This window comes from Triticum urartu, chromosome 1, assembly GCF_003073215.2.
Source record: "Triticum urartu cultivar G1812 chromosome 1, Tu2.1, whole genome shotgun sequence".
NCBI lineage: Eukaryota > Viridiplantae > Streptophyta > Magnoliopsida > Poales > Poaceae > Triticum > Triticum urartu.
In genome coordinates this window covers 500,890,716-500,903,641 of record NC_053022.1, presented here as the reverse complement: position 1 = coordinate 500,903,641, position 12,926 = coordinate 500,890,716, and the positions used below count along the sequence as shown (strand labels likewise).

The 12,926-nt window shown below is 49.3% G+C and overlaps 1 protein-coding gene across 1 annotated transcript; it reads left to right on the top strand.

Annotated features, from left to right (window-relative positions):
* Window positions 1-3,544: 3,544 nt before the first annotated feature.
* On the top strand, window positions 3,545-5,615 carry LOC125522676 (polygalacturonase At1g48100-like). Its single transcript, XM_048687720.1, has 3 exons — window positions 3,545-4,443; window positions 4,544-4,833; window positions 4,935-5,615. Exons 1-3 carry the CDS (start codon window positions 3,784-3,786, stop codon window positions 5,437-5,439), a joined length of 1,455 nt encoding a protein of 484 aa, XP_048543677.1. The 5' UTR covers window positions 3,545-3,783; the 3' UTR covers window positions 5,440-5,615.
* The last annotated feature ends 7,311 nt before the right edge of the window (window positions 5,616-12,926 follow it).

Genomic DNA, 12,926 nt, shown 5'->3' with positions numbered 1-12,926 from the left:
CTAATAGTTAATTACCGAAAAGACCTATAGCAAAAATTTAAGGAATTAATACCGATCATTGGATCCATTATATACTACCCACTGTTTTAGGTAATATGATGTACCGTAAAATCTCTCAAAAGCTACTCCTCCCTTTTCGCCCGCAGCGCGTTGCGCCGCAAGTCTACGGCACGAACGTGCGCCTAGTATTTTACTACGATGATACGCTGGAAGGAACTATGCAAAATGTTGTGCTCCACGCTCTATATGCGGCCTCCAAACCTTGAGCGCACCCCGCCAAGACGTGTAATGACGAAAACAGTAGCGTTACTCGGCCAAATTAATGGACCACCTCAGCACCACCAAAATCTTGTGGCCACCATCAAATTACCACCACCCCATTATGCTCTCTCCTCCGGCCAGCCGCAACGTGAGTGAGGCGCTTTAACCGGCCGGTGTACGTGCTCCAATAATCCAGTTGCATGAACAGAACCCCGATCGATCGGCACCGTCTCTCCGGTTAATCCACTCCCAAAAGCGCCATGGCCACCTACCTGGCTACCCATCTATATCTACTAGCTAGCCTTCTAAGAATACTACGATCGACACTCCCTGTCGGGCCCTCTAGTGGTGGCCTTATCACCATCGATCTATGGAAGAATCATACATGCACTCACGGCGCCTCGCAGCAATCTATGACCACAAAGGGATGGAAAGGTGATGAGGAGTGGAGTGGACCATTCCTCCTCCTCGACCTCAGATTAAACTAGGCTGCATGCACTAGCTTGTGCTGCATGTAGTAACCGGAGGAAGGAGGAAGAGATTTGGGCGGGGCAGGCCGGTCGATCCAGTGGATGTCCTTGAAAGCAATGCATGATCCGGGACGACATGGATGACCACTGCACCTGGGAACGTGGAGGAACGGCAACATCAACCAAAGCGACAGCACACAGCTGCATGATCTACTAGCTTGACTGAATCGCATCACGCATGCATCCCTTCTTGTATTCTCGTTGCTACATCTAGCAAAGCGAGGAGAACCTGAGTTTTGCTACAGCTACGGATCTTACGGAATTAGACTTACAGAATGAGGTGGCAACCTACGTTATGAGTTAATAAAAAGCCCTTTATTTTTTTTAAAAATTGAGGCGACAACATCTGGTTGGAGCCCCAGGGGGGCCACAATGAGACTCGGTTTCTTCAGTAATCCTACACCTACGTAACAATGTTACGTACTCTTACGTAACTTTCTATAATCTAATTCTCTTCCGCCCCCTGATTCTCGTGGGTGGAGCCCGGGCCGTTTTCTGTTCTAATTAAACCACACCAAATCAGCCATCACGTAGGTTTACGTAGGTGTTGCACGTAGGTGTAGCAAAGCCCCGGTTTCTTGGGGGGTGGGGGGTGGGGACTGGGGGTGTCTTGGGGGAGTCGGTACGTACCGGGAATTCCGTAGGAGGTGGGCCGTAAGTATTGTGCGAGCATGGCCCGTAAGTACCGTACATGCATATAGCTGTTGGGATTGTGGTAAGTGATAGTGGCAACATTTGATGACTTTGATTTGGTGATGCTTTCCGAGTACCAAATCTTTGAGTCGCAGCGTGAAACCCCAGACCCTGGTTGATCATACTTGTAACTTCGGGGTCTTTAGCTTATTGGCGGCATTGCTCGAACTCAATCTTCTGAGTGAAAACTCAAAATCTGTCATTTGCCGGCTGAATCCGGCGACAATGGTGGTAGAGCGATGTTTCCTTTCTGTAAGTGTTATTGATGAAGAATCTTCCTCCTTGTCCATATGTTGTTAGGAGATGGTTGGTATCGATAGTCATTGTTGTAGCTCGCTGGTAGTTTTTTCTTTGACATTTTCAGATTTTGTGTGTGTTCATGTAAAGGCCAGGTGTATGTTCACTGTGCTTTTATCCTCTCGATATTTCATTTTAAGTCGGTAAAATTCACCCTTGGTCAAAAATGAAAATACATGCATGATGTGCTGAGATCGGAAATAAACAAGCACCTCAGGCCTAAGAGCATCTACAGCCGGACGCTCCAAACCCGCCTCAAATGCCCGGGACTGGATGTTACTGAGGTTAGTCGAGGGGTGAGTCCGTAGAGAGAATTCCGTATGAGGTGGCACACGTAAGTAATGTGCGAGAATGGTCATCACTTCTGTGGCATCTCATACAAGACCGTGCACGCATGTAGCGTTTGGGATTGTGGTTAAGTACTAGCGACAACACATGATGAATTCATTCGGTGGTGCTTCCCAAGTATCCATCGAGTTGCAGGATGAAATCCCTAGGCCAGACGCTAGTTGATCATACTTGTAACTGAGTGTTTTTGGTCATTATCTTGTTGAAGGCATTGCTCGGACTCAATGTTCAGCTAGAATGGCGGCATAGAGCCGTTTTCTTCCCGAAGGCATTGTTGATGAAGAATCTTCCTCGTCGATATGTTGTCAGGAGATGGTTGGTGTCGATTGTCGTTGTCTCAATGTTTTGATTTTTTATTTTTATTTTTCTGTGCACATGCTTATTAGCCATGTTCATCTTAATTGTGCAAAGGCTAGATGTATGCTCATCGTGTTTATGTCCTCTCAATCTTTCATTTGAAGTCAGTAAAAATTCAGCCATGGTCAAAAAAATACATGCATGCACGATGTGCTGAGATCGGAAAGAAACAAGCACCTCAGCCCAGGCCTAACCAACCGAGGAATACCGGCTCGATTCGCATGTTCGTTTGCAGCGAAAAAGGTCGTAAAGCTAGTGTTCTTGTGGGCGCATGCGCGACCTATGTGCAAAAGGAGATCGGTCCATCCATCCAGCATGGGAGCTGGAGGCAAGCTACATGCATGCTAGCTAGGCTGGTCGTATCTCAGTTGTCGTAGATAAGAGTAGATAGCAATTGCTAGGGGGGCAAAATAGAGGAAGAAGCTGCAGAAGCTGGGTTGGTTCGGCTGGAAAGCAAACCAGCTAGGCCGGTAGGGCAACGGTACCACGGCTGTCTGCGTGCACGTACGTCTGGCCGGTCTCATCAAGGTTGATCGCCGAAAAGTGGGAGAAAGGAGGCGCCCAGTGAATGCTGGAGATGACCAGGAGGAGGATCCTCTGACATTCGGCACCCTGTCGTTCTTCCATTGACATGTCGACCCATAGGAAAACTGGTTCACATGTCACTGGCCCAACGACACACAGCACGGCAGAGGAATCCAGCACGACCAAGAGTTGCCCGGCCACATATAGTTGCACTCAAAATTTTGCTTCTTTTCCATTCAAAGATAGGGTGATCCTCTCTCGATTTCCATTAATAGAAACCAAAAGCTACAATTATTCAACACACAACACCACCGAAAGCATAGTCGTTGCACTCAGCAGTACACAAATGGAAATCGGTTTGCAGATCATCGATCGTGCATGGTAGCGAGCGCAAGTCCAACCACGAACCCCCCCTCCTTCGGCGCGCGCGTGCACGCCCTGCCGCCCATGCGCGCACCACCACCAGTCCACCACCACGCTTCTTGACACTGTAGTACATCCATGCCAGCCTATAAATCCATGTACGCGCGCTCCTCACTCTCTCAAACCCAACTGCCACTAACTGTCCAGCTCCTCTGCTCATCTACTCCAGTATAGCACAGCGTCCAAGCTAGCTAGCTAGTGGCTAGATTCCCGGGACAGCGCTCGATCGCGCCTCGGCCTTCCTCTGGGCGTCCATATATAAGCAGGCCCAGTGATCCGAGATTACTCCATCCTTGAGCTGAATCTAACCAACGCGAGCAAGTTCATCAGCTTGCAACGCTTTGCTCTAATGGAGGCCCGGACCGCCATTGCGCTGCTCCTCGCGCTCGTGGTCGCCGCGAGCTTCCTCTGCGACGGCGTCCACAGCCGCCACCACCACCACACCAAGCGCCACTCCGTGCGGCCGCCGTCCCACGCACCCGGGCCTGCGGGACCGAGGAGGGCACCTTCACCTAAGCATGGGTCTCCGTCTGCACCACCGCCGGCCAGGACGCCACCGTCAGCCCCTCCAATGCCGGGCGCGCCCGCGCCGGCCCCGTCCGACGATGGCGACAACGTGTACGACGTCATCAAGGACTTCGGCGCGGTCGGGGACGGCGTGACGGACGACACGGACGCGATCAAGACCGCGTGGGACACGGCGTGCCAGGACGACGGGGAGGGCGTCGTCCTCGCGGCCGCCGGGCACTCGTTCCTGGTGCACACCACCACCTTCACCGGGCCGTGCCAGGGCAGCGTCACGCTGCAGATCGACGGCACGATCGTGGCGCCCAGCGAGCCCACCACGTGGCCGGCCAACAGCAAGCGCAACTGGCTGGTGTTCTACAAGGCCGACGGCATGGCGCTGCGCGGCTCCGGGCTCATCGACGGCAAGGGCCAGAAGTGGTGGGATCTCCCCTGCAAGCCTCACAAGGGAGGAAGCACCCACGGACCTTGTGACAGCCCGGTGGTGAGTGGCCTAACCCAGCCACGTACTGCTGCTTCAGGCCTTTAACAGTATTTTTAATGGCCAGTAAGTGCTAAACGCCGGACGTTGATCTCCTGTGCAGGCGCTTAGGTTTTTCATGAGCAACAACGTGACGGTGCAAGGGCTCAGAGTGCAGGACAGCCCGGAGTTCCACTTCCGGTTCGACAGCTGCCGCGGCGTGCACGTCGACAGCCTCTCCATTAGCTCCCCGGCGCTGAGCCCCAACACCGACGGCATCCACGTCGAGAACACCCAGGACGTGCTCATCACCAACACCGTCGTCTCCAACGGCGACGACTGTGTCTCCATCGGCGCCGGCACCCTCAACGTCCACATCGAGAACGTCACCTGCGGCCCCGGCCACGGCATCAGGTTCGCATCCACTTCATTCCTCGTCGTAGCTTTTCTTCGGATGTTATATATACTCCACTCCGGTGGCATTGGCTGACATTGGGTGCTCGCTCTCGTTGCAGCATCGGGAGCCTGGGAAAGCAGGGGTCGCGGGCGTGCGTGGCCAACATCACGGTGCGGAACGCGGTGATCCGGCACTCGGACAACGGCGTGAGGATCAAGACGTGGCAGGGCGGCTCCGGGTCGGTGTCGGCGGTGACCTTCGAGAACGTGCGCATGGACGCCGTGCGCAACCCCATCATCATCGACCAGTACTACTGCCTCACCAAGAGCTGCGAGAACGCCACCACCGCCGTCTTCGTCTCCGACATCACCTACGCCGGCATCCGGGGCACCTACGACGTGCGCGGCCCGCCCATCCACTTCGGCTGCAGCGACGCCGTGCCCTGCACCAACATCACCCTCTCCGGCGTCGAGCTGCTGCCCGCCTCCGGCGACACCGTCGACAGCCCCTTCTGCTGGAACGTCTACGGCAACACCACCACGCCCATTGTGCCGCCGGTGGCGTGCCTCATAGAGGGCGTGCCCAGGAACGTGGATGAAGCTAGCAGCTTGAAGTGTTACTGATGAGCGACGTCAAGCCGTCGCACGCCCCTTATAGATGAGGAAGTAATTAAAACCAGAGAAAATATATTAGGCCAGACAAAAAACTTAGTTAAAGCATGGTCGTGTGTAGTATAAATTACCTATATATTGTATATAGAAAGATGAAAATGTAACAGTATGAGATGATTTGCGTGACAGTTACCAGAATATACAGCAGAATGTTCTGTAACTTTTGTTACCATATATTACTTCTTTCTTGTCAACTTAGTGTATGTAATATTTTTCAAGAAAATAAACTCTATAATAACTTTTTTTAGAGAAACTTCCATTATTCAACATTCGCAATGGCAGTACAAGGACACAAGAAAAATTATATACAGGTTCGTAGACCACCGGGCAAGAAGAAGGCGCACCGCCGTCATTGCACCCCTCTCACCGAAGCCAAGAAAATTTGTTGTAGTAGACACTCGAGAGTCGTCATGCTAAGGATCAGCACACCAGAACAGCAACCGCCACAGATGAAGAGAAGTGGCGCCGTGTATTCATAGGCATGAGTGTATGTATGTGTTTGCGAGCATCACGTCTGTAATGTGTTTCTTAATTTATTTATTTTTGGATATACCTCATCAATTTTTTCTACTAGCACATGAATCGGCTCGGAATTCCATCTAGACTTTTCTAACGAAAAATATTTTTGTGAAGTCTGTGAACAAGTACCCTTATGGCTTTATGAAATCTATAATTCCGTGTTGTGGCCTTGAAAGATGGTCTATGGACATGACCATAATTTCTGTTATTTATGTTCTTTGTACTGCCATGGAATAATGAATGGATTGAAAATTTCCTCAGAAAAAAGGATTAGACCCTTCTTTAAGCTCTGGAATCATCAGAACCATGATCAAGCTCGGTGGCACATTTTCCGCAGGATCTAGCATAGTTCCGCGCATCTCTGTCAACAATGTATTCATAGACTACTTGCTGATGACAAACTTTGTTTTCCGTTAGCTCCCCGTCCACAGACCCCTTCCCGCACGGCCACAACTTATAAAACCCAAATTGACAAAGGGAGCACTGTGGATCTCAAACATTATCAAGGACTCAAGGTACAATAATAGATACTACATGGCCTAGCAAAAGGCACAATAAAGGTATCACCGAATGTGCGGCAAGAATTAAACAAAAGCAATCCGGGGCCTCGCAACGCATGCCTAATAACTTTGTGTCCTGATAACGCCACCCACATAACAGAGCGAGAGAAAGGCGTGCGACGACTCTAGACGACTTAACAAGCTAGTATGCCCCCTCAAAAGCAAACTAATAGTAACTGTATTTACAACACTTTCTATATTTTTTTTTGCGAGAAAAACACTTGCTATCTTATTTTTTAAAACACAATCCAGACACAAGCGCTCATATATACGTGCATACGGTCACCCATATGAACACGCACACGCACACCCTATCATATGAGCACCTTCGAGAGACTGAGCCGGCATATCATATTGAGATTTTACGAAGTCGCCGTAGGAGCCTCATAGTCTACGAGAACGTCTCCTACCACTGAACGCGCATTGCTGAAAATCCTGAAATAAATTCAGGATAAATGCGAGCACCAGAACTTGAACCCTGATGGGCTGGGCATACCACTGTCTTTCTAACTATACAATCATATGTTGGTTCGCACTTGTTATCTTGTTATTGCGGGCCTTTTCCTATATTTTTTTAGGAGTGAAAACAAGCACCTAGCTATGTAAGACCTAACCAACCAAGAAGTGTCGGCCCAATTCGCATGTTGGGTTGCAGCAAAAGGAAGGTCGTAAAGTCATTTGATTAGTGTTCTTGTGGGCGCGTGATGACCTATACGCAAAGGGAGGTCGATCGATGGAGAGGGAGCTGGCCGGTGCATGTTGGCACGCAAAGTAGTACGGTGCTACCCTGTAATTGCTACTCGATCCCACATACATGATCATCAGCCTGTACATGATGGTCGTCCGATCGACGTTGGGTGGACGCATCACGCAGACAGGATAGGGCTAGCCAGGCATAATCCTACCCAAGGAAGGAGGAGAAGGTAAAGCGGAACCCCGAGGCGCAGGCAATCTCGGAGCGCCACTCACAGTGCACCCGCACCGGCGCGATCGGCACCCATGCACATGCAACATGGCTCGGAAATCGGAATCGATCGAGCCGCGAGTGATGGAGAGCTCGGTGCCTGGCCTGTTCTCGAGCCAATTGCACCCCGCACGCCCGATCGCGCCGGCCGGCAAGCAGATCGCCGGGCATGCTCGCGTTGCGGCGTGACACATGACGCATCACGCGCGGGGTGGAATGGAAGAGAATGGGGTGGACGGCCGGGTCGGCGGGCGGGCGCACGCACGCATGCGGTGGCGGGGCGGCCGGAGTCAGTCAGTCGTAAAAGGTGGAGAGGCACTGCCGTCGCTGCCACGACGGCCACTACGTAACGTAGCCCACCCAATATGGCTGGGCTGACCGCCTCCCCCCACGTCCCAATATCATATGTGTATTTCGCACTCTCGCGTGGAGGGTGGCAATGGCACGCGCGACATCCAGTTGCGGCGTTGCGTCCGTGTGTTGGCCGGCCGGTTTGCTTTCTTTGCAATTTGCATAGTGCTGCTGCACGTGCTAGAATATTCTAGTCGCTTCTAAGCTTTTTGGCTGTCGGATTGAAAACTTACCAGATGTGGTGGAATTTGTGGTTGCCGGAGAACACCGCCAGTTTCCCGGCCAGAATTTCCGAAGAATTTTGTTTTTGAAATGTACTCCCTCCATAACAAAATAAATGTACAAGGTTGAGACACTTAAAACATCTACAGCCGGACCTCTTAAATCCGCCGTACGTGCGGGCGGGCCGCCCGGTTAGTGTTCGGTCATGATTTTTTAACCCAGGCGGCCCATCAAATGGCCCTCAAACGCCTGGGCTGACCAGCACCCACTATATCCAGCTCAAATATGAGCCGAATATGGTGGCGCCCGAGCGCGCACGGCCACGCCTGTCACGTTGGACCCGGCGCACGCTAGTCCACCCGACCCCACATAAAAGAGTCTTGCTACACACACGATGAAATTGGACGATGCACAGACGATGGATTAAATCTGGCCGGACAAACGTTGATTGAGAAGGGTGTCGGCCGCTGGATTTACGTGCCATGCATAGATCGGCCACTTGTGTCGTGCATGGAGCAATTTCGCACATAAAATCATTCCCATTCGCTCGCCGAACCAAACCCTAACCATTTCACTCCCCTTCCCTCTGCCACCCAAACTCATCTCTAGCCCCTTCTGGACGTCTCCGGCATGGCGAACAGCGGATCCGAATCCTTCACCTCCAGATCCGTCGACCCCAAGCTCATCCCACGCGGCCCCGAGGAGGAGACGGCCGTCCGGCTTGCGCTCCGCCGCGTCCGGATCTCTCTCTCTCTCTCACACACACACACACACACCTTTGTACACCCTTACAACTAAAAGTTACAAATATATAGTAGGAAAGCCTGCCATAGATGCCATTCGGATTTAATTACAAGTTTACAACACCAAGCTGCACACAATTGAGGAAGATATATATGAAGGAAATATGCCCTGGAGGCAATAATAAAGTTGTTATTTTATATTTCCTTATTTATGATAAAGGTTTATTATTCATGCTAGAATTATATTGTTCGGAAACTTAAATACATGTGTGAATACATAAACAAATACCATGTCCCTAGTAAGCCTCTACTAGACCAGCTCGTTGATCAAAGATGGTTAAAGTTTTCTAACCATAGACATGTGTTGTCATTTGATAATGGGATCACATCATTAGGAGAATGATGTGATCGACAAGACCCATCCGTTAGCTTAGCATAATGATCGTTGAGTTTTATTGCTATTGCTTTCTTCATGTCAAATACATATTCCTTCGATTATGAGATTATGCAACTCCCGGAAACCGGAGGAATGCCTTGTGTGCTATCAAACGTCACAACGTAACTGTGTGATTATAAAGATGCTCTACGGGTATCTCCGAAGGTGTTTGTTGAGTTGTCATAGACCAAGACTAGGATTTGTCACTCCGAGTATCGGAGAGGTATCTTTGGGCCCTCTCGGTAATATACATTATAAGCTTGCAAGCAAAAGACTAAGGAGTTAGTCATGAGGTGATGTATTACGGAATGAGTAAAGAGACTTGCCGACAACGAGATTGAACTAGGTATGAAGATACCGACGATCGAATCTCGGGCAAGTAACATACCGATAGACAAAGAGAATTACGTATGTTGTCATAACGGTTCGACCGATAAAGATATTCGTAGAATATGTAGGAGCCAATATGGGCATCCAGGTTCCGCTATTGGTTATTGACCGGAGAGGTGTCTTGGTCATGTCTACATAGTTCTCGAACCCGTAGGTTCCGCACGCTTAACGTTCGATGACGATATAGTATTATATGAGTTATGTCATTTGGTGACCAAATGTTGTTCGGAGTCCCTGATGAGATCACGGACATGACAAGGAGTCTCGAAATGGTATAGAGGTAAATATTGATATATAGGACGATGGTATTCGGACACCAGAAGTGTTTCTGGGGGTACCGGGTACTTATCGGGTCACCGGAAGGGGTTCCGGGCACCCCCGGCAAAAGATATGGGCCTTATGGGCCAAGAGGGGAAACACACCAACCACAAGGGGCTGGTGTGTCCCCCATATGGGCCAGCCTAGGAGGAAAAGAAAAGAGGGGAAGGAAAAGGAAAGAGAGGAATAGTGAAAAGATCTAGATGACGACTAGAGGGGGGGGGGGTGAATAGGCATTTTAAAACTTTTACGGATTTGGCTTTATCCTAATGTGGAATTAAACTAACGGATACTTTTCATGCACAAATCCTAAATATGCTAGGCTCAACTAAGTGCACCAACAACCTATGCTAAACAAGATAGGCACTAAAGGAAACTAGAAAGCACAAACTATATCACAAGATAAGGAAATGTAGGAACTACTAAGCAATTCAACTAGCACAAGATATATCAATACGAGCAAGTATGAATTGCAGAAAGTAAAGGGTGTGGGTATGAGATAACCACAAGTGAGTTGGAGACGCGGATTTATCCCGAAGTTCACACTCGTGAGAGTGCTAATCTCCGTTAGAGCGGTGCCAAAGCCAAAGCTCCGTGGTGTCACCAAGTGACTCACCGTATTCTCCCTTCCGAGTCACCCCCAACGGATGAGCCTCGGTTTACTCGGGGTTGGTCTTGAAGGAGACCACCACACCTTTACAAACTTCTCCGGAGCACACCACAACCACGGAAGCTTCCGGAGGAACTTGACCACCTAGGCCACTTCAACACCCTTCCCCGGAGCACACCACAAAAGGAAGCTTTTGGGGGAACCTTGGCCACATAGGCCTCTTCACAATCTTCTCAATGTATCACCAAACCATCTAGGAGGCGAAGCCTCCAAGAGTAATAAACTCACGGGCTCTCACTCGAACGAATCGATGCGGGGAGCTAAAACCAAGGCAACAAATGCAATGCAAGGTCAAGCAACAAATGCTCAACTCACTCTCTCAATCTCGCAAGATGCAACTCAAGAAAGTAGGGGATTGAAGAGAGGGGATGCAATGGAGGAAATCAACAAATGACTCCAAGATCCATCCACAACCCCCCCTTCACTTAGAGGGGAGATAGGGGTTTGGGAGAGGTGGTAAGAGGCTCAAAATGATGTTTAGAATGTGAATAAAACAACCCCCAAACCGGTGGGGAGGAAGGGCTCTTTTATAGCCAACTTCCAAAACTAGCCGTTCGGGCTCCAACGGACACTTCCTGGACACCCCGTGCCCACGGGGGTTTAGACCCCGTGCCCACGGGGTCCCGTGCGCATGGTACAAGCCCGTGTGCACAGGGCCCCGTGCCCACGAGGGTCAAAAACCCCGTATTCACGGGGTACCCAGAACAGCCTGCAGCGGCCCACTAAAACAGTGATAACTTTGGCATACAGACTCCGAATTCGATGATCTTGGGCTTGTTTTGAAGCTATGGAAAAGTCCAAGGTCCTCACATAGAGAACCACCCAAGATCAACAAGAAATAATGATGCAAGTAATGCAAAGGTTTGATCTCTCTACATGCGACATGATCAAGCTACTTGCCCGAGAGTCCCTCTTGATAGTACGGCTATCAAACCTATAATCCGGTCTCCCTCCAAGCACCATGAGACCGGCAAAACCAGGAAAACCTAGCTAAGGTATACCTTTGCCTTGCATATTCAACTTGCGCTTGGTGATGACTCCAATGCTTGTCTCAAGTTGGAATCCCTTTCTTGTCCACAACCACTTGGTGAAGATGCTTGAATTGCTTCCTCATATTGCAATGAGGAAGCCTTAACTTAAGTCCATCTTCACATGAGCATTATCATGATGTGGACCGCAAGCTTCAAAGCATATAACCTCCGGCTTCTCATCTTGTACTTGGACTCCTCGAACTCGATGACCATCACTACTTGATGTCATCCACACATAGGCTACTTGAGATCTTTCCTTTTGATGCAAGCCCATGGGAAACACCTAACCCACATAGACATAACAAACACACAACATGGGTTAGGTAACAAAGCACAATTCAAAATTACTTACCATACCACTAGATCACTTGATCCCACGTGGTACAATGTTTGCGCTTTGAGAGTTGACCATCTAGATATAATATTCGAGCTTCATCTTGGTCAACCAACATCTTTACTCCAAGCTCCATCTTGGTTTCTTGAAAACCACAATGAACTCTTAATTTCCCTTCATTGCTTCAAGACAATATCACCAAAGCTCTTTCATGACCATATCAAGTTCCACTATGAATATCATCTTGATCACCACTTTCCCTTCTAAAAAACTCCATCACAATCTCTTGAGAGGCATAATGAATTCTTCGCTCTAGTTGCTTGCTTTAAGACTTGATCAACTAAAACCCAACACATGAGCTCGCCATGATCTTTTGTTGAATCATAAATTGAATTCTTCTCTTTGATTATTCTCTCAAACCCTTGATCCTTAAAAGTCCTCCATCATAATATCTTGAGAGGCATAATGAATTCTCCACTCTAGTTGCTTGCTTCAAGACTTGATCAACCTAAACCCAACACATGAGCTCATCATGATCTTGTCTTGAAACCATAACTTGAATTCTTCTCTTTGATTATTCTCTCAAGCCCTTGATCCTTAAAAGCCCAAATATGTCAGTCTTAGAGATCCTCCAATGAACTCCACCATGAACATAATCAGATTAGGCATAAAAATCAATCTTGATGGATTCAATAGAAGTACTCGAAGACCAACTTGAAACCTCACTGGATATGGGATCTCGAGAGCCAACACCTAGGCCTCGTGATCACGTGGTATCCAGAGAGTTGACACTCGACCCCATGCGCATGGTACAAGCCTGTGTGCAAGGGGTATCCAGAGAAGGATACCATGAGGACTTCTTCAGATGCTTTGATGGAAGACTTCACAAAACAACCCAATG